We start from the raw sequence: 22,559 nt of genomic DNA, 5'->3' as shown, positions 1-22,559 counted from the left end.
AAGGATTCAGTGTTCCATTTACTGCCATATTGAAGACAAGAGGGCTACATGATGATAAATACAGGCAGCCTATGCAAACTGAGAGAGACCTGCAGCTGACAGTCAACAAGAAAATGAAGCTCTCAGTTCTGAAACCACAGAAATTTAGTTCTTCCAACAACCTGAAGGAGTTTGGAAAAAAATTCTCTGTAGAGTCCCCAGAAGAAAATGCAAAGCCCTGCCCACACCCTGATTTTAGCCTGAGCAGAGAATCCAGCCATGCCATACCAGACCTTTAATTTATGGAATAACTGGGTATTTATTTAAGTCACTACAATTTATGGTAATTTATTATACATCAATAAATTCTTAATGTGAAGTGATACTTGGAGAGGAACATTAAATCCCAAAGGTACCAATATCAACTTATTGATGAAGTATGTAAACACAGGCTCAATAATTTTTTCCCTAAGGAGCCTGATCAAACTTTAATCTTAAATGAGGCTCATTTTCCAAGCTTCCAAACAGGTTGCTGAGATCCACAGAGAATGAGATGCATTCACATTATCAGCCAGATGATGGTTTGGAGACAGAAAGCAGTTGCATTTGCCTGGTCCTGAAGACATTATATGTAAATCCACAAATAGATGGGTGTTGCTTCCTCCACGGTCAGAACCTTTGTATCCTTCAGGCCAGGGAAAGGATAAGAACACTTATGGCCTAAGAGACCTCCAGGTAGAAGGAAATTGCACAGCAAGTCTTCTCTGTTCTGATGTTTTCATTCCCACCACTACTGCAGTGGAGAGGTGTGGGAAACCACCTGCCCTTCTTAAACAATTCATTGTGATTTTGAGGTAAGATTGGATAAAGGGAATAGGTAGGAGAAATGCAGAATCATATGGGGACAGTCTCAGCATGTTAACTAAGTCTGGTGCTGACTTTCTAAAGGGTAAGAGGGAGAGACCCTGATGCTGGGAAAGACTGAAGACAAAAGGAGAAGGGGGTGACAGAGGATGAGATGGTTAGATAATATCACCAACTCATTGGAGATGAATTTGAGCAAACTCCGGGATATAGTGTTGAATAGAGGAGCCTAGTGTGCTGCGGTCCGTGAAGTCGCGAAGAGTCGGAGACGACTTGGCAGCTGAACAACAAACAAACAAATAACAAGAAGGAGAGAGTGAGTTGAGCAGTGAGCACAGTGGGTATCACACTGACTTCTTTGTCCAGGCTTCAGGAATTTCCATAGGAAGTCGTCCCAAGTACGAGTCTGGACTCCTTTCCTTTCTTGCTGTATGGGTTTGGCCATCCTAGTCATATCTTCAAAATATTGTTTCTTTATCTCTCCAATGTGAACATTACTTTAGGCCCCTGCTAGTCAGTCAAGAGGAGATGAGGAGTTGCAGCTGAGATTTGAAAACATGAAAAGACAGTTGTGAGAAGAAAGTTGAAAGATAGGGAGTCATCGCTTGCTGTCCCAACAGTCACACTTGAGCCCCGGTGGAACAAGTCTTCAGCCTAGAAACAAAGGATCTGAATCCCTCCCTGATGTAACGTTCTTTTCTTATTTCCTCACAGATCACACCACTGTCAATAATGGTTGTGGGAAATGATTCTTCAGTAACTGAGTTCATCCTGGTGGGATTTACAGACCTCACTCAACTGCAGTTACCCCTCTTCTTACTCTTCTTCGTGAACTATATGCTCACTGTGGTAGGGAATGTGAGCTTAATTAATCTGATATACCTGAACGCTCATCTTCATACTCCCATGTATTTCTTCATCTTCAATCTGTCCTTCATAGATCTCTGCCACTCCTTGGTCATTACCCCTAAACTGCTGATGAGCTTTGTGTCAGAGAACACCATCTCCTTTGAAGGATGTATGGCTCAACTGTTTTTTTTCTGTTTCTTTGTCCACTCTGAATGCTATGTGTTGACAGCCATGGCCTATGATCGCTATGTGGCCATCTGTAAGCCCCTTTGGTACACAGTCACTATGTCCCCTCAGGTCTGTTCTCTGCTCATGTTTGGTTCATATGCAATGGGGTTTGCTGGTGCCATGGTCCACACAGGAGACATGGTTAGATTGTCCTTTTGTGATTCCAGCATCATCAATCATTACATGTGTGACATCTTCCCCCTCCTCCAGCTGTCCTGCACCCGCACTGATGCCAGTGAGCTAGTAGATTCCATTGTTGTGAGCACAGTTGTAATAATATCTAGCTTCATCATTTTTGTGTCTTATGCTTTGATCCTCTCCAATATCCTCCACATCTCATCAGCTCAGGGTTGGTCCAAAGCCTTCAGTACTTGTGGCTCCCACATAATAACTATTGCCCTCTTCTATGGTTCTGGGTTGTGCACACATCTCAAGACCTCTTCAGATGGTTCCATTGGCCAGCGGAAGTTCTTATCAGTATTTTATACCAATATAGTTCCCATGTTGAACCCCCTCATCTATAGTCTAAGAAATAAGGATGTCAGACTTGCAGTGAACAAAACCCTGAGGAGAGTTGCAAACTAAGCAGAACCAGATGTGTGTGTGCCCATGTTTTGTGTATGTGTGAATGTGTTTTTCCATAATTTTCTTCAGAACAAGGTTTTTGCCTGAGATCCTTTTTGCTCTCTAATCATGCCATTTAAACACACAAATATTATTGAGTCTCATGATTGTTCTCAGATCTGTGCTTACTCACTGAATGAGCTTTATCCTTATCAGTGGGCTCAGTTTGATTCCTCCTCTTTTTTAGACCACATTGCACTTTGCCTTTCCATGTCCTTTTCATATATCATCATGAATGTGGAATGTTGACTGATGAGCCCACCCCTCTTTGCTTTCCCTGAAAACAATGTTAATATGGACCTTTCTATGTTTAACCATTTTAGGAATTTCTACCGTATAAGTTATAAATTTTCTAGAATTTCAGAGCTCTTTTAGTCATGTTTTCTATTATACTGCATTTCAGACTCAGCAAAGCTTCAGTGGTATCTGTGAAATATTTATGATTAGTCAACAGAGATCACAAGTATTCACTTATAAGGTTAAGTATGAAATGTGTTAGTACCAAGTAGGAGCTGAGAGAAATGAATGTAGTTACTTTAAAGCTAACTTAGTCTGACTTATTATAACAGTAATAGCATCGAGGATATGATATATGTGTATATATGCATGTATTGTGCATGTTCAGTCACTGTTACACCTCTACCTCATCAAATAGAATTTGGCCATCTACTGTTTATTCCTTTCTCCTACACGTGGTTAGACTAGAATCTGACAAAAATAAATATTGATGAAATTAATAGCTTGAACTTGTTTGATACAGGTTTTCTCTAAAGCAAACTAGGAACTTCCCTGGCAGTCCAGTGCTCAAGATTCTGTGTTTCTACTCCAGAGGCTGCAGGTTTGACCCCTGGTTGGGGAACAAAGATCCCTCATGCTGTGCAAAACAAACTAAAAGTTTATGTTTGTAAAAACTTTCCTTTTTTTCCAGAAATGAGTTTTCTTAAAATCTGTGGCTGTAAATCTTCAAAATTGAAAAAGGGTCTATTTTGATACAATAGAAAAAAAATGCCATTCTGTTGTCAGTTTGAAGTACAGCCTGTTGCATTTCTGATAAAGCAGGTCTAGTGATGATGGAATCCCTCAGCTTTTGCTTATTCCTGAGTCTATTGTAACATAGGTATCTTTCAAATTGACAACTAATGCTTCAAGTAACCAGTACTCCTATTTAGAAAGTAACATGTTCCTCCTGAAGAATTTAGATTCCTTTTGGAAAAAAGAACTGCTTGGTTTGGTTACAACATAAATTAGGTAAAGTATGCAATTTTACCTTCAGAAACTTAAGATAAAATAGGGATGTGTTTACTTCTTATCATATATATGAAATTTAAAACCTATCTCGAAAATGTAACCTATGTCTACATTAGCTGTTGTTGTTTAGTCACCACATCATAGCCCACCAGGCTCCTCTGTCCATGGGATTTCCCAGGCAAGAATGCTGGAATGGTTTGCCATTTCCTTCTCTAGGGGATCTTCCCTACACAGGGATAGAACCGTGTCTCCTGCATTGGCAGGCGGATTCTTTACCACTGAGCCACCAGGAAAGCCCCATGCCTAAGTTAGTAGAAGATAATAAAACCAAGTAAATAAATTAGCTGTGCCTTCAAAGCGACTGTGACATTTTTGGAACACAGAATATATTGGTAAGTGGAGAAAACCCTCCTATACCACTGTTCCAGTCTGAAATGTTTGCTTTTAGGCAGGCTAACTGCACATTGTCATCATGTGAATTAATTTACTCTTTCCTAAATCCTAAGGCTTACTTATCTTCTAGTTGTGACTCAGGAAATGGTACATCTAAGATAAAAGGCAGATTAAATCAGAGGGCACATAGAATGCTTGGGGCTGGTGCACTGGGACGACCCAGAGGGAGGGTAGGGGAGGGAGGAGGGAGGTGGGTTCAGGATGGGGAACGCAGGTATACCTGTGGCGGATTCATTTTGATATTTGGCAAAACTAATACAATATTGTAAAGTTTAAAAATAAAATAAAATTAAAAAAAATAATAATATTAAAAAAAAAGAATGCTACCATCTCTGTAAAATCAATAAGATAATATATAGCAAATATATAGTATTAATTTTTAATACACCTATGTAAAAATTTTTGTACAAATGCCCGAAAGTGTATTTGATCAGTCTCTTTCTGATAGATAACTAGGTTAATCCAAGTCTTTTGTTATTACCTGAAAATTTGAAATTAATAAACCAATACATAAATTGTTAGTCATGTGTAAAAAAATTTTAGAGTGCATTTATTAAGCCTAAGAATACATACACACACACACATATATATATATGACTATTTAATGATTATTGTCCAGTTGCCCTAATGGAATATATTTCTTTTAGTGTGTTAAATTGCTTCTTGGTACAAATACCTCCTTCTATACTTTTTTTCATGATGCTGGGGCTAAGCTTCTGGATATTATTTTTCTACTTTGCCAGCTGGCTTACTGTTTGGTTCCCCCAGTATCCAATGCTCCTGCCAGAGATAAAAAGCATCTTGAAAATATGAAGACAGATTGAAACAAGTTAAAGGAAAATGACCTGAATTTTCTTGGCATCAGTTTAATCACATGCAAAGAAAAAACAGGAAGTGTTCCACTCCCAAATGTCATATTGAATATTATGTAAATAAACCACTAACGAGTTGAAAATATAAGTTCACTGTTTCAATAAATATGAGAAAACAAATGCGTAGGCATGTATCTTGGAGGATAAGCTTCCATTCACTGTCATGTTGAAAAGATTCACTGCCCAGCTTCCTACTATCAAATCCATGTAGGAGAAAAACACCTCCCCTCTATCTCTAGGCTCACAGAAAAGAGACACACTGACCTAGTTGCATGCTTCCACCTGAGAAATTAACCTGAATGGGAATGATGTGAATGCAGTGAGACAGTTGAGAACTATTTTGGTGGCTGCAGCAGTAGCCAGGGCCCATGTCAATTGTAAAGAGCAGGGGTGTGGCATTGTGTCAAGACTGTTTCTGCTGAAATATGCCCTGCCCCTGGCCTCTGGGTTGCCTTGGTTCTGCCTTTTCTCCAAGTGTAGTTTTACAGTCTCACACCGACTGCCTACAACCTCAGTGTTCTTTTTATAAATTCCTAGGGTCACTTGCTTATCAACATAAACCCTGAGAATGGTATTTTCTCCTGCATTCATACATGCCAAATCATGGAAAAACTGGCAAAAAGTATGTACAGTATATGAAAAATTAAACATTGTGAAAACTGGCTTTAAGGTGTTCTGATTCATAAGTAATAATCAAAAGTGATAGTTTTTATAACCTCCTCTGTACCTCACTTATCAAAAGAGAAACTTCCAGCTTCCTTCTCTGGCAAGTAATAATATCATCTTTCCCAATAATGAGTCTTTTTCATGTAACATAAACCTCATCTGCTACAATTTGGGGGTTTTGCCGCTAGAAACTGTTAGAGATGAGTTACATGCAAATGTTGCTTATATTAAAAACTATGAGTATCAAAAAGACAATTCACCTGGATTGTCTAATTTAACCTACTTTCAAATCCCATTCTCAGGATGTTTGGTGATAGCACTGTGGCAGTTTGGTGCTCAGTGAAATTCAGCATAATGTGGACTTAACTCACCATGGACTGTGGAGCCCACAATGTTTATTTAGGATTAAATTTAGAATAGAAAAGAATCAACAAAACAGCAAGAACTCATTGCTCATTGGCTCTCAGCTCCACACTCTTCTCTCCTGTATATTTCCCAGGTTAGAAACTTGTTGCATACATAACAAAAACACCCCTGACATCTTGATACAATGACAAATAATTTAAACATGTCCCTTGCCCTAAAGGATCTGATAGTCTGTGCTGGAACCTAACAAACACTTATAGCCACAGGATAATAGGTACATTGGTACCCAAGCATGAGATTGGCTTAAGAGGCTGGGAGACTTAATGAAGAAAGTAACATTCAAACAGAGACTAGAAGAAGGAAATGAGTTAACTGAACAAAAGTAGAAGTGTGTATTATTGGATGAAAAGTGTGGGAGCAGGACAAGGAGAGCACATTCAAGAAAGAAAAGCATGAAGATGACAAAGTATGAAGCACTCCAGAGAGAGCATAAGCATGAAGTGGAATTTATATGGCAATTAAAAATTAGGATTGAAAGGAAATATAATAAAACGTTAACAGCAATTCATTTTGGATGATGTCTAAGGTGTGGCCTAGAATTTAGGGTAAGGATCTACTCAGTTGCAGCAGAAGCTGTAATATAGTCAGGTGTCCAAAACTTAGGCTGGGCATCAATAGAAGAAGCTAGGGGAGATTGCAGCAGGCCAAAGAGGATGAAGACTCAGAGATTTAACATAAACCCCCCGAATATTGAGTTTAGGAATAGAGCAAATATCTCTGATTGATGGGTGTAAATACCCATGTTGCCCATTTTGGTTTACTTTCAGCTCAGAAGCTGAAACCAACCTGGATGAGATGAGGTCAGGGTATGTGTCATACCCAAGCTCACAGCCCCTATTGAGGAAGAGGAATTTCCTCACAGAGCTGGACAGTTAGCAGTGACCACTCAAGGCTTGTAGTGAGGAAGGAGAGTTTATTGAAAATAGATAAACAAACTTCTGACATAGACATCAGAAGGGGGTAAAAAAATACCGCCCTCCCCCACTGCCACAGTCATGGTTAACTTGAGCAGAGCTTTATATACCTTCTAGTCAGCTACTAACAATAGATTAAAAGAATGCTTCAAGGTTGTAAAAGTTTTACCAGACCCATTTCCCACGGCATACATCTTGAGATAACATCAGCACAAGATTGACCAAAAGGAACAAATTCCTGTTAAGGAGAAAAGAACATGCCTTTGAGCAAGGTATATTATAACTTGGACAAGGCCTGCTACAGAATGTATACCTCCCTAAGGGCCTTGGACTACTTATCAACCTGCCTAAAGAATGCTATCAAAATGAATATAGATGAACCAGCAGAACACGAACCTCAGAACTTGAGACTGTGTGTTACAGGAAAGCATGGAGAGATGCCTCCCTCTCCAGGGTCGCTGCTGCTAAGTCACTTCAGTCGTGTCTGACTCTGTGCGACCCCATAGATGGCAGCCCATCAGGCTCCCCCGTCCCTGGAATTCTCCAGGCAAGAACAGTGGAGTGGGTTGCCATTTCCTTCTCCAATGCATGAAAGTGAAAAGTGAAAGTGAAGTCGCTCAGTCTTGTCCGACTCCTAGCGACCCCATGGACTACAGCCTACCAGGCTCCCCTGTCCATGGGATTTTCCAGGCAAGAGTACTGGAGTGGGGTGCCATTGCCTTCTCCATCTCCAGGGTTACTAGCCTGAAAAAACTCATGCTGTTTTCACTATACCTCTATTATTTAGAAACAGAACACTAAATGAATTCACTGCTCTGATCTTTCTTGCAGTGATGACTCTCCTAAATAATTAGTGCTAATACTCATTGATTGATTAATTCAATCATTCTACAAAAAACTTTTGAACACCTATCATAGTAGATGCTACATGTGAGATATAATACAGAACAAAACAGAGTTCCCTACATTCATGAACTCACACTATGATGAGGAATTGTAGTTATGAAATATCCTGTTTCTCTAATTATATCAAACAGAAAATACATCAAAATATGATTAAGAAAAGTCAGTCCATGAAGGAAGCAATTTGGTTTCACTCAGATAAAAGTGACCCTTTTTCATTTGTGATTAATATTGCTTCTTTTTTAAAGGAGAGAAGATTTTGTGTTTTTCTGGGTTGTTTTTTTGCTTTTTTGGTTTTTGTTGTTGTTGTTGTTTTTGGTATCACCTAATCTTTCCCAAATATCATCAGAATTACAAATGAAAAGCACCAAATAATTTATTTCATTATGAAAGTTAATGATAATGGGTGTTTGCCCTATGGAGTTCATGGTGGGATTTTCTCTGACTCATAGTCTCCTAATAACCATAGAAGAGGAAAAGTAAACTATTAGCTAAGATCACCAAGAAAATCTGCTTGGAAGATTTTGATCTTACAGCACCTGTTTTTGAAACTTTCTCTTCTAACTAAGATAGCGAGTTGGAGGTTAAGACAAAAGCCCAATGATATTAAACTCATTTAACTGGCTTAAAGAACACAGATGAGGGGGAAACCTTTAAGATTTAGGGCTAAGCATAGATTTTTAAGACTTGGCATCAAAAGCACAGTCTATAAAAGGAAAAACTTGCAAATTTGAACTCACCAAAATTAAATGATTTGGCTCAGTCAAATACCCTGTTCAAAAGATAAAAAGAAGAGGAGATAAAGATAAAATATTTGCAAGCATAAAATCTCACAAAAATATCAAGATTATATATTTTTTAAAAATACTCAAAATGTAAAGAAGTAGAAAATGAGAAAAAGATATGAATAGACATTTCACTGAAGGTGAGGAAGGTCTTAAAGATGTTGAGCATCATCAGTTCAGTTCAGTTCAGCCACTCAGTCATGCCCGACTCTTTGCGGCCCCATGAACCACAGCATGCCAGGCCTCCCTGTCCATCACCAACTCCCAGAGTCCACCCAAACCCATATCCATAGAGTCAGTGATGCCATCCAACCATCTGATCCTCTGTCGTCCCCTTCTCCTCCTGCCCTCAATCTTTCCCAGCATCAGGGTCTTTTCAAATGAATCAGCTCTTCACATCAGGTGCCCAAAGTATTGGAGTTTCAGCTTCAACATCAGTCCTTCCAATGATACAATTAAAACCACAATGAAATAGCATTGCATATTTATCAGAATTTCTAAAATGAAAAACAGTGACAGAACCAAATGTTGACAGTGATACAGAAAAACTAGAACAATCATAAATTCAGGGTAGGAATATAAAATGTTAAAATCACTCTGGAAAACAATTTGTTAGTTCCTTCTAAAACTGAACATGTGACTACCTAGCAGTTACAACCTTGGGGATGCACCCCAAAGCAAGGAAAACATCTTCACACAGAATTATGGATGAACTATTGACACAGGTAATAGTCGAGATGAATTTCAAGGGAATTACACTAAGTGAAAAGAGTCAGTCTCAAAATGTTAAATATTGTATTGTTCCATTTAAATGATATTAATTAAATGAAAAGTAATATAGACAGCAGACTAGTGGCTTAAGGACTAGAGTTAAAAGCTGGGAATGAAGTTTAAGGAGGAAGATAAATATAACAAATTAAGAACATCACAAGAGATCTTTGTGGTGATAAATCTGTATATTGAAATACTGAGGTATTGAACATACAAACCTATATATGTGACAAAACTTGTATAGAACTATATATATACACATATATGAATGAATCAAAGTAAGACTGAGAAGTCTGAATAAGGTCAATGCATTGTATCAGTATCAATATTCTGGTTGTGCTGCTATATTATAGTCTTAAGGTGTTACCATTGGGTGAAGTTGAATAGAAGGTACACAGCATCCCTGTATTACTTTAATAACTGCATATGAATCTACTATTTTAAAAGGTTTAATTTTTTAAAAGATACAGGGTTTTATCTCAGAAATAGAAATTAAATCATTTAAGGGAATTTTTTTAAATTATATTCTCCTTGAAACTAAAATCTTAAGATATCACCCATTTAGATTAATTTTTTTATTATCTTGAATGTAACTCAAGATGAACAATATCAATGTAATCAATATTGTAGGGCTCCCCTCGTAGCTCAGCTGATAAAGAATCTGCCTGCAATTCAGGAGATCCTGGTTTGATTCCTGAGTCAGGAAAATCCCCTGGAGAAGGTATAGGCCAGTGTTCTTGGGGCTTCCCTGGTGACTCAGATGGTAAAGAATCTACCTGCAATGTGGAAGACCTGAGTTTGATCCCTGGGTTTGGAAGATGCCCTGGAGAAGGGAACAGCTACCCACTCCAGTATACTTGCCTGGAGAATTCCATGAACAGAGGAGCCTAGTAGACTACAGTGAGGTCACAAAGAGTCAGACATGACTGAGCAACATTGACTTCACTCAGGCAACACTGTACATACTTGAATAGCTTTCTTAAGTTTTATTCTGTTCTTCACACATACTGTTAAGCATCCTATGTGCATGTTGCTCCTATCTGAATACATTTCCCCACTAATAATGCTACCCAAATACACCAGGGGATTCTGAAGATTCTAGATGGGCCCACTGGGAAGATGGCTGAGCACCAAAATCACAACTATTGAACAACCATTGACAGGAAGACACTTGAACCCACCAACAAAGGAGAAGCTGCAACAAGACAGGAGGAGGGATGCAATCATGATAAAATCAAATCCTGTACCTTCTGGGTCCAGTAGCCCACAAACTAGAGAACAGAATACCACTGGAGTTTCTCACTATTGTGAAGATCCTGAAACCCACATCAGATTTTCTCTTACATAGCCTCATCCCCCAGAGGGCAGACAATAGAAGCAAGAATTACAATCCTCTCACTGCCAGAATGAAAACCACAATCACAGAAAGTTAATCAAAATGAGAATGCAAAGGATTATGTCTCAGATGAAGGAACAAGATAAAAACTCAGAAAAACAACTGAATGAAGTGGACATAGGCAACCTTCCAGAAAAGAATTCAGAATAACGATAATGACGATGATCCAAGATTTCAGAAAAAGAATGGAGGCAAAGATTGAGAACATGCAAGAAATATTTAATAAAGCTCTAGAAGAACTAAAGAGCAAAACAAACAGAGATGACCAATACAATAACTGAGTTGAAAACTACACCAGAAGGAATCAATAGAAGCATAATTGAGAAAAAAGAATGGATAAGTGACCTGGAATACAGGATGGTGGAAATTATTGCCATGGAACAGAATAAAGAAAAACAATGAACAAGAAAAAAGTCAAATAAATAACCTAACTCTACACCTAAAGCAACTAGAAAAGGGAAAAAATGAAAAACCCCAGGGTTAGTAGAAGGAAAGAAATCTTAAAAATTAGGGCAGAAATAAATGCAAAAGAAACAAAAGAGACCATAACAAAAATCAACAAAGCCAAAAGCTGGTTCTTTGAAAGGATAAATAAAATTGCAAACCATTAGCCAGACTCATCAAGAAACAAAGGGAGAAAAATCAAATCAATAAAATTAGAAATGAAAATGAAGAGATCACAACAGACAACACAGAAATACAAAGGATCATAAGAGAGTACTATCAGCAATTATATGCCAATAAAATGGACAACGAGGAAGAAATGGACAAATTCTTAGAAAAGTACAACTTTCCAAAACTGAACCAGGAAGATATAGAAAATCTTAACAGACCCATCACAAGCACGGAAATTGAAACTGTAATCAAAAATCTTCCAGCAAACAAAAGCCCAGGTCCAGACAGCTTCACAGCTGAATTCTACCATAAATTTAGAGAAGACCTAACACCTATCCTACTCAAACTCTTCCAGAAAATTGCAGAGGAAGGTAAACGTCCAAACTCATTCTATGAGGCCACCATCACCCTAATACCAAAACCTGACAAAGATGCCACAAAAAAAGAAAACTACAGGCCAATATCACTGATGAACATAGATGCAAAAATTCTTAACAAAATTCTAGCAATCAGAATCCAAAAACACATTAAAAAGATCATGACCAAGTGGGCTTTATCCCAGGGATGCAAGGATTCTTCAATATCCACAAATCAATCAATGTAATACACCACATTAACAAATTGAAAAAAAAAAAAAAAAAGCCATATGATTATCTCAATAGGCGCAGAGAAAGCCTTTGATGAAATTCAACATCCATTTATGATAAAAACCCTCCAGAAAGGAGCCATAGAAGAAACATACCTCAACATAATGAAAGCTATATATGACAAACACTCAGCAAACATTATCCTCACTGGTGAAAAATTGAAAGCATTTCCCCTAAAGTCAGGAACAAGACAAGGGTGCCAACTTTCACCACTACTATTCAACATAGTTTTGGAAGTTTTGCCCACAGCAATCAGAGCTGAAAAAGAAATAAAAGGAATCCAAATTGGAAAAGAAGAAGTAAAACTCTCACACTTGCAGATGACATGATCCTCTACATAGAAAACCCTAAAGACTCCAGCAGAAAATTACTAGAGCTAATCAATGAATATAGTAAAGTTGCAGGATATAAAATCAACATACAGAAATCCCTTGCATTCCTATACACTAATAATGAGAAAATAGAGAAATTAAGGAAACAATCCCATTCACCATTACAACAAAAAGAATAAAATACTTAGGAATATATCTACCTAAAGAAACTAAAGACCTATATATAGAAAACTATAAAATACTGGTGAAAGAAATCTAAGAGGACACTAATAGATGGAGAAATATATCATGTTCATGGATTGGAAGAATCAATATAGTGAAAATGAGTATACTACCCAAAGCAATCTATAGATTCAATGCAATCCCTATCAAGCTACCAATGGTATTTTTCACAGAGCTAGAACAAATAATGTCAAAATTTGTATGTAAATACAAAAAACCTTGAATAGCCAAAGCAATCTTGAGAAAGAATGGAACTGGAGGATTCAACCTGCCTGACTTCAAGCTCTACTACAAAGCCACAGTCATCAAGACAGTATGGTACTGGCACAAAGACAGAAATATAGATCAATGGAACAAAATAGAAAGCCCAGAGATAAATCCACGCACCTATGGACACCTTATCTTTGACAAAGGAGGCAAGAATATACAATGGAGAAAAGACAATCTCTTTAACAAGTGGTGCTGAGAAAACTGGTCAACCACTTGTAGAAGAATGAAACTAGAACACTTTCTAATGCCATACACAAAAATAAACTCCAAATGGATTAAAGATATCAACATAAGACCAGAAACTATAAAACTCCTAGAGGAGAACATAGCCAAAACACTTTCCGACATACATCACAGCAGGATCTTCTATGACCCACCTCCCAGAATATTGGAAATAAAAGCAAAAATAAACAAATAGGGCCTAATTAAAATTGAAAGCTTCTGCACAACAAAGGAAACTCTAAGCAAGGTGAAAAGACAGCCTTCAGAATGGGAGAAAATAATAGCAAATGAAGCAACTGACAACTAATATAAAAAATATACCAGCAGCCCATGCAGCTCAATTCCAGAAAAATAAACGACCCAATCAAAAAATGGGCCAATGAACTAAATAGACATTTCTCCAAAGAAGACATACAGATGACTAACAAACACATGAAAAGATGCTCAACATCACTCATTATCAGAGAAATGCAAATCAAAACCACAATGAGGTACCATTTCATGCCAGTCAGAATGGCTGCGATCCAAAAGTCTACAAGCAATAAATGCTGGAGAGGGTGTGGAGGAAAGGGAACCCTCTGACACTGTTGGTGGGAATGCAAACTAGTACAGCCACTATGGAGAACAGTATGGAGATTCCTTAAAAAACTGGAAATAGAACTGCCTTACTCCTGCTACTGCTAAGTCACTTCAATCGTGTCTGACTCTGTGTGACCCCATAGATGGAAGCCCATGAGGCTCCCCCGTCCTTGGGATTCTCCAGGCAAGAACAATGAAGTGGGTTGCCATTTCCTTCTGAAAGGTTGTTGTTGAATCACACGAATACACCAGGATTCTTGGCCCCCGGAGGAGAAGAATTCAATCCGGGGCCAGAGACGAGGCTTGATCGCTCAGAGCTTTTGTGTAATAAAGTTTTATTGAAGTATAAAGGAGATAGAGAAAGCTTCTGACATAGGCATCAGAAGGGGGCAGAAAGAGTACCCCCCTGCTAGTCTTTAGCTGGATGTTATATAGTCACAAGCAGTCTGTTAATGAAAGAAAGGAATGTCTTAAAATTCAGAATGGCACCAGGCCCCTCACCCATAAGATGCATTTTGGAATAATCTTGGCACCAAATGGTTTATCCTGGGCCATAAAATGATTAACTTGAATCTTGAAGAAGGGCAGACCACCATACAAATAGTTTCATTTACAAAGATTAGGGGAACAATATCCATACTGGTTTGTCAAGTAGGTTCTGGGCCAAGAGGCGGAACCGACTTGGAGACAGAGTTTGGGGTAAAGGCATAGTACATTAGCATAGCTTAAGACAAACATTTCCATAAGAAAAAGGCATTGGTTATCTCTAGGCTCGAGAATAGCTAACTTCAGGCGAAACCGGGTGTCATTATGGCAACACAGTATTTTAAGAGAAACCTCCCTTTAAATTTGTATAGAGAAGGAAAAAATATTGCTAGTTTGTTTCCTCCTGCCGCTTAAGAGAGATAAAAATGTCTGACATTTGCAGGCTATTTCCTCTATTTGGAGACCCCTGGCCTTCCTGCCTGTTACCCTCTCACTTCTCCAATGCGTAAAAGTGAAAAGTGAAAGGGAAGTCGCTCAGTCATATCTGACTCTTAGCGACCCCATGGACTGCAGCCTACCAGGCTCCTCCGTCCATGGGATTTTCCAGGCAAGAGTACTGAAGTGGGGTGCCATTGCCTTCTCCAAGAACTGCCTTATGATCCAGCAATCCCACTGTTGGGCATACACATTGGGGAAACCAGAAATGAAAGAGACACATGTACCCCAATGTTCATCACAGCACTGTTTATAATAGCCAGGACATGGAAGCAACCTAGATGTCCATCAGCAGATGAATGGATAAGAAAGCAGTGGTACATATACACAATGGAAAAAGAATACACTTGAATCCGTTCTAATGAGGTGGATGAAACTGGAGCCGATTATACAGAGTGAAGTAAGCCAGAAAGAAAAACACCAATACAGTATACTAATGCATATATATGGAATTTAGAAAGATGGTAATGATAACGCTGTATGTGAGACAGCAAAAGAGACACAGATGTATAGAACAGTCTTTTGGACTCTGTGGGAGAGGGAGAGGGTGGGATGATTTGGGAGAATGGCATTGAAGCATGTATAATATCATATAAGAAAAGAATCACCAGTCCAGGTTTGATGCAAGATACAGGATGCTCTGGGCTGGTGCACTGGGATGACCCAGAGGGATGGTACAGGGAAGGAGGTGGGAGGGGGTTCAGGATTGGGAACACGTGTATACCCGTGGTGGATTCATGTCGATGTACGGCAAAACCAATACAATATTGTAAAGTAATTAGCCTCCAATTAAAATAAATTAATTTAAATTTAAAAAAAAAGAAAAACAATGAAAAGAACTGAAAATAACCTGAGAAACCTCTGGGAAAACACTAAACAGACCAACATTCACATTATAGGGGTCTCAGAGGAAGAAGAGAGAGAGAAATGATCCAAGAAAATATATGAAGTAATAGTAGCCGAAACCTTCCCTAACATGGGAAAGCAAACAGTCAACCAAGTCCAGGAAGTACAGAGAGTCCCAGGCAAGATAAACTCAAGGATGAACATGTCAAGACACATAATAATCAAATTGACAAGAATTTAAGACAAAGATAAAATATTAAAAGCAACAAGGGAAAAATAGCAAATAACATACAAGGGAACTCCATAAGGTTAACAGCTGACTTCTCAGGAGAAATTCTACAAACCAGAAGGTGGCAAGATATATATATATATATATATATTTAAAGTGATGAAAAGGAAGAACCTACAACCAAGAATACTCTATCCAGCAAGGCTCTCATTCAAATTTGATGGAGAAATCAAAAGCTTTCCAGGCAAGCAAAAGTTGAGAGAATTCGCCAAATGAGCTTTACAACAAATACCAAAGGAACTTCTATAGGTAGGAAATACAAGAGAAGGAAAAGATCTACAAAAACAAACCCAAAACAATTAAGAGAGTGGTAATAGGATCATACATATTAATAATTACCTTAAATGTAAATGGATTAAATGCACCAACCAAAAGACATAGACTGGCTGGGTTGGTACAAAAATAAGACCTGTATATGCGCTGTCTACAAGAGACCCACCTCAGACCTAGGGACATACACAGATTGAAAGTATGGGGATGGAAGAAGTTGTTCCACACAAATGGAAATCAAAAGAAAGCTGAAATAGCAATACTCATATCAGACAAAATAGACTTTAAAACAAAGACAATTATAAGAGACAAAAAAAAAGAACACGACATAATGATCAAGGGATCAATCCAAGAGAAGACATAACAGTTGTAAATATATATGCATCTGACATAGGAGCACCTCAATATGTAAGGCAAATACAACCATAATGGGACAAATTGATGGTAACACAATAATATTGGGGGACTTTGGCACCCCACCTTCATCAATGGACAGATCATCCATACAGATAACTAATAAGGAAGCACGGGTCTTAAATGACCCTTTAGGCAAGTTGAACTTAATTGATACTTATACAGCATCTCATCCAAAAGTAGCAAACTACACATTCTTAAGTGCACATGGAACGTTCTCCAGGATTGACCACATACTGGGCCACAGGCATGCCTTGGTAAATTTAAGAAATTTGATATCATATCAAGCATCTTTTCTGATCACAACTCAATGAGATTAGAAATAAACTATAAGAAAAAAAAAAACTATAAAAACACAAACACGTGGCAGCCAATCAGTATGCTACTAAACAACCAGTGGATCACTGAAGTAATCAAAGAGGAAATCAGAAAATACCTATCTGGGTTTTTTTGGTTGTTGTTGGAAAGTGCAATGGTCCAAAACCTATTGGTTGCAGCAAAAGCAGTTCTAAGTGGGAAGTTTATAGTAATACAATCTTATCTCAAGAAACAAGAAAAATCTCAAATAAACAACTTAACCTTACATATAAAACAAGAGAAAGAAGGAATAACAAAACCTAAAGTTAGTAGAAGGAAAGAAATTATAAGGATCAGAGCAGAAATAAATGAAAGAGACAAAAAATAATTTCAAAGATCAATGAAACTAAAAGCTAGTTTTTTGAAAAGAAATAAAATTAATAAACCTTTAGCCAGACTCATCAAGAAAAAAAGGGAGAAGATACAAATCAATAAAATGTGAAATGAAAAAAGAAAAGTTACAAATGACCACAGAATTACAAAGGATCGTGAGACTACTGCAACCAACTGTATGCCAAGCAAATGGACAGATCAGATCAGTCGCTCAGTCGTGTCCGACTCTTTGCGACCCCATGAATCGCAGCACTCCAGGCCTCCCTGTCCATCACCAACTCCCAGAGTTCACCCAGACTCACGTCCATCGAGTCAGTGATGCCATCCAGCCATCTCATCCTCTGTCGTCCCCTTCTCCTCCTGCCCCCAATCCCTCCCAGCAACAGAGTCTTTTCCAATGAGTCAACTTTTCGCATGAGGTGGCCAAAGTACTGGAGTTTCAGCTTTAGCATCATTCCTTCCAAAGAAATCCCAGGGCTGATCTCCTTCAGAATGGACTGTTTGGATCTCCTTGCAGTCCAAGGGACTCTCAAGAGTCTTCTCCAACACCACAGTTCAAAAGTATCAATTCTTTGGCCCTCAGCCTTCTTCACAGTCCAACTCTCACATCCATACATGACCACAGGAAAAACCATAGTCTTGACTAGACGAACCTTTGTTGGCAAAGTAATGTCTCTGCTTTTGAATATGCTATCTAGATTGGTCATAACTTTCCTTCCAAGGAGTAAGCGTCTTTTAATTTCATGGCTGCAGTCACCATCTGTAGTGATTTTGGAGCCCAGAAAAATAAAGTCTGACACTGTTTCCACTGTTTCCCCATCTATTTCCCATGAAGTGGTGGGACCGGATGCCATGATCTTAGTTTTCTGAATGTTGAGTGTTAAGCCAACTTTTTCACTCTCCACTTTCACTTTCATCAAGAGGCTTTTGAGTTCCTCTTCACTTTCTGTCATAAGGGTGGTGTCATCTGCATATCTGAGGTGATTGATATTTCTCCCGGCAATCTTGATTCCAGCTTGTGTTTCTTCCAGTCCAGCATTTCTCATGATGTACTCTGCATATAAGTTAAATAAGCAGGGTGACAATATACAGCCTTGACGAACTCCTTTTCCTATTTGGAACCAGTCTGTTGTTCCATGTTCAGTTCTAACTGTTGCTTCCTGACCTGCATACAAATTTCTCAAGAGGCAGATCAGGTGGTCTGGTATTCCCATCTCTTTCAGAATTTTCCACAGTTGATTGTGATCCACACAGTCAAAGGCTTTGGCATAGTCAATAAAGCAGAAATAGATGTTTTTCTGGAACTCTCTTGCTTTTTCTATGATCCAGCAGATGTTGGCAATTTGATCTCTGGTTCCTCTGCCTGTTCTAAAACCAGCTTGAACATCAGGAAGTTCACGGTTCACATATTGCTGAAGCCTAGCTTGGAGACTTTTGAGCATTACTTTACTAGCGTGCGAGATGAGTGCAATTAAAGGCAATGCCGGAGTTCTCTGAGCTCGCAGTTCCTCTCTCTTCCCCTGGGAGGATTCTTGGCTTTTTTTCCCCAGCATGGCCCCCAAACACCAGTCTTCTCTTCCACCCCAAGCGAAGAAACTGAAGAAGGCCAGGCCGACTCCTGCCTCCAGGCCAGACGAGGCATCTGCTTCTTCAAACTTGCCGAAGGAAGAAAAAGAACAGCAAGAAGCAATTGAACATATTGATGAAGTACAAAATGAAATAGACAGACTTAATGAACAAGCCAGTGAGGAGATTTTGAAAGTAGAACAGAAATATAACAAACTCCGCCAACCATTTTTTCAGAAGAGGTCAGAATTGATCGCCAAAATCCCAAATTTTTTGGGTAACAACATTTGTTAACCATCCACAAGTGTCTGCACTGCTTGGGGAGGAGGATGAAGAGGCGCTGCATTATTTGACAAGAGTTGAAGTGACAGAATTTGAAGACATTAAATCAGGTTACAGAATAGATTTTTATTTTGATGAAAACCCTTACTTCGAAAATAAAATTCTCTCCAAAGAATTTCATCTGAATGAGAGTGGTGATCCATCTTCAAAGTCCACTGAAATCAAATGGAAATCTGGAAAGGATTTGACGAAACGATCAAGTCAAACACAGAATAAAGCCAGCAGGAAGAGACAGCATGAGGAACCAGAAAGCTTCTTCACCTGGTTTACTGATCATTCTGATGCAGGTGCAGATGAGTTAGGAGAGGTCATCAAAGATGATATTTGGCCAAATCCATTACAGTACTACTTGGTTCCTGACATGGATGATGAGGAAGGGGAAGGAGAAGAGGATGACGACGACGACGAAGAGGAAGAAGGATTGGAAGACATTGATGAAGGAGATGAGGATGAAGGTGAAGAAGACGAAGATGATGATGAGGGGGAGGAAGGAGAGGAAGATGAAGGAGAAGATGACTAATGGAACACTGATGGATTCCAACCTTTTTTAATTTTCTCCAGTCCCTGGGAGCAAGTTGCAGTCTTTTTTTTTTTTTTTCCTCCTCTTGTGCTCAGTCGCCCTGTTTTTGAGGTCTCTTTTCTCCTTTATACCATGGTTCACAACTTATTTGGGGGGGAAATACCTTGAGCAGAATTCAGTGGGACAAGAATCTCTACCCCTTTCTGTTCCAAATTCATTTTTATCCCTTCCTGTCTCAACAAAAACTATGGAATCAACACCACCATGCTCTGTGGGAAAAAAAGAAAAACCTTCTGCTCCCTTAGCTCTGCTGGAAGCTGGAGGGTGCTAGGCCCCTGTGTAGTAGTGCATAGAATTCTAGCTTTTTTCCTCCTTTCTCTGTATATTGGGCTCAGAGATTACACTGTGTCTCTATGTGAATATGGACAGTTAGCATTTACCAACATGTATCTGTCTACTTTCTCTTGTTAAAAAAAGAAAAAAAAAAACTTTAAAAAATGGGGTTATAGAAGGTCAGCAAAGGGTGGGTTTGAGATGTTTGGGTGGGTTAAGTGGGCATTTTGACAACATGGCTTCTTCTTTGGCATGTTTAATTGTGATGTTTAACGGACATCCTTGCAGTTTAAGATGACACTTTTAAAATAAAATTCTCTCCTAATGATGACTTAAGCCCTGCCACTCGATGGGAGAATCAGCAGAACCTGTAGGATCTTATTTGCAATTGACATTCTCTATTGTAATTTTGTTCCTGTTTATTTTAAAATTTTTCTTTTTGTTTCACTGGAAAGGAAAGATGATGCTCAGTTTTAAACGTTAAAAGTGTACAAGTTGCTTTGTTACAATAAAAATAAATGTGTACACAAAAAAAATAAATAAATAAATAAAGGCAATGCCGAAGAAAGCAAATGGACACCCTGGAATAAATGGACAAATTCTTAGAAAGGTACAGTCTCCCAAGACTGAACCAGAAAGAAATAGAAAATATGAACAGACCAGTTACAAACACTGAAATTGAAATGAATTAAAAAGCTTCCAACAAACAAGTCCAGGACCTGAGGGCTTCACAGGTGAATTCTGTCAAACATTTTGGGGAAGAGTTAACCCCTATCATTTCGAAACTGTTCCAGAAAATTGCAGAGGAAGGAAAACTTCCAAACTCATTCTATAAGGCCACCATCACCCTGATACCAAAACCAGACAGAGACATCACACAAAAAAAGATGCAGGCCAATATCACTGATGAACACAGATGCAAAAATCCTCAACAAAATACCAGTAATCTGAATTCAACAATACATTAGAAAGATCATACGTCATGATGATATGGGATTCATCCCAGGGATGCAAGAATTTTTCAGTGTCCACAAATCAGTGTGATACACCACATCAACAAATTGAAGAATTTGTTAGATATGTGAAAAAAGAAAAAAAAATTAAAGTGGCCACCATTCAGAGCAGCAGATGAGTGTGGGGGATGGGAAACAAGGTACTGAGGAAGTGGAATGCTGTGTCAGGAGCTGGTAACAGCCTTGGAGAATGTGGCTGTGCTCCCATAGGCTGGTCTATGAGCTCTGGTGAGAGAAGATAGCAGAGAGAAGGTTGCAGGAAGGAGTAGTGCGCTGCCTGTGAGACCACTGGTTTCTGAGCTCACCAAGACCTTTCCAGAGACTCCCTGAAGCTCTTGTGGAAATTTCACAGGAGTTGAGTTCCAGCATTAGCTAGTGGAAGTACAAGTAGATGAAAATGATCTCTTTTAATGAATCATTATTAGTTTTGCAATCTTAGAATCAGAGGTTGTCTAGTACAACTGGCCCCATTCATGGTAAAATACCTTTTAAGATATTTCTGGCAAATGGTCATTCAGCTTCTTCCCAGTTATTTCTAGTCACAGTCACTTGGAAGAAGAGCCAATCAGATTATAAATATCACGAATGTGACAAAATCCCAGGCTCTATTAAATGAGTGCAAACCACCTGCAAAATCCACAAACCCTTTAAAATTTTGCAAAGTAGTAAAACAATAATTACTTTTAACTTGCAGAATATTAAGTTCCTATAGGAAGAGGGATTCTAATTAAAAAAAAAATTCATAACACTCTTCTTGCCCTTAGAAATAAATTAACTAGGAAAGGAGACAGATATTCCAAGCACATTGCTGTTAGAGGACCAATATGTACAGGATTTTTATGGCAAAACCACTACAATATTGTAGCCTCCAATTGAAATAAATAAATTTATATTAAAAATTAAAAAATATTTACATTTGTTTTACAAAAAGTTGTATAAATTTTAATTACAATTGTCATAAATTTCTTAGTGTGGTTTTTAAATACAAAAAAAGAAAAAGCCAAATCAATGCAAGAATGGAGACACAACTCACAAGAAAAACTTTTAAACACTGAACGAAGTAGTTCATTTAAGCAACCACCAGGTTGTGCTGGTGACTCAGTGAAGTTGTTTTTTAAAAAAGTAAATTTTGCTTAAAATTTATATTCTGCATCTTCTTAGGCCCTGGATGTATAACCAGAGATTTTACATAACTTCTTATATAAAATTTTCAGTTTATTATTAAAACAAAAACTTTTTTAAATGATGTTTTTAGAGAAAAATTAAATTAAACAGGTTGAATATATTCAATTTGCAAAACTTACTGGACACTTACTATGTTGTGTAAGATATGTGTGAGACATGATCATCACAATGTAAATAACATACACAAATATTAACTAATTATTCCAGTGTAATAAATATCTAGAATCTAAGCTCCAAGTATTTTT

General features: G+C 38.2%; 2 protein-coding genes across 2 annotated transcripts; both read left to right on the top strand.

Moving 5' to 3' along the window:
• The first annotated feature begins 1,572 nt into the window (after nt 1-1,572).
• LOC113886189 (olfactory receptor 143-like) lies at nt 1,573-2,505 on the top strand. Its single transcript, XM_027532192.1, has one exon. It carries the CDS (start codon nt 1,576-1,578, stop codon nt 2,503-2,505), a length of 930 nt encoding a protein of 309 aa, XP_027387993.1. The 5' UTR covers nt 1,573-1,575.
• A 16,386-nt stretch (nt 2,506-18,891) lies between these two features.
• On the top strand, nt 18,892-20,444 carry LOC113886188 (protein SET-like). The gene is given in 2 exon segments (XM_027532190.1): nt 18,892-19,191; nt 19,193-20,444. Coding segments are annotated over 2 exon segments (876 nt in total). The 5' UTR covers nt 18,892-18,906; the 3' UTR covers nt 19,784-20,444.
• The last annotated feature ends 2,115 nt before the right edge of the window (nt 20,445-22,559 follow it).

Source organism: Bos indicus x Bos taurus, chromosome 29 (assembly GCF_003369695.1).
Source record: "Bos indicus x Bos taurus breed Angus x Brahman F1 hybrid chromosome 29, Bos_hybrid_MaternalHap_v2.0, whole genome shotgun sequence".
NCBI lineage: Eukaryota > Metazoa > Chordata > Mammalia > Artiodactyla > Bovidae > Bos > Bos indicus x Bos taurus.
This window is presented reverse-complemented; position numbering and strand designations above follow the sequence as displayed.

Coding starts and splice junctions, on each gene's coding strand:
- LOC113886189 (XM_027532192.1), top strand. CDS start 1,576: ATGGTTGTGGGAAATGATTCTTCAGTAACTGAGTTCATCCTGGTGGGA.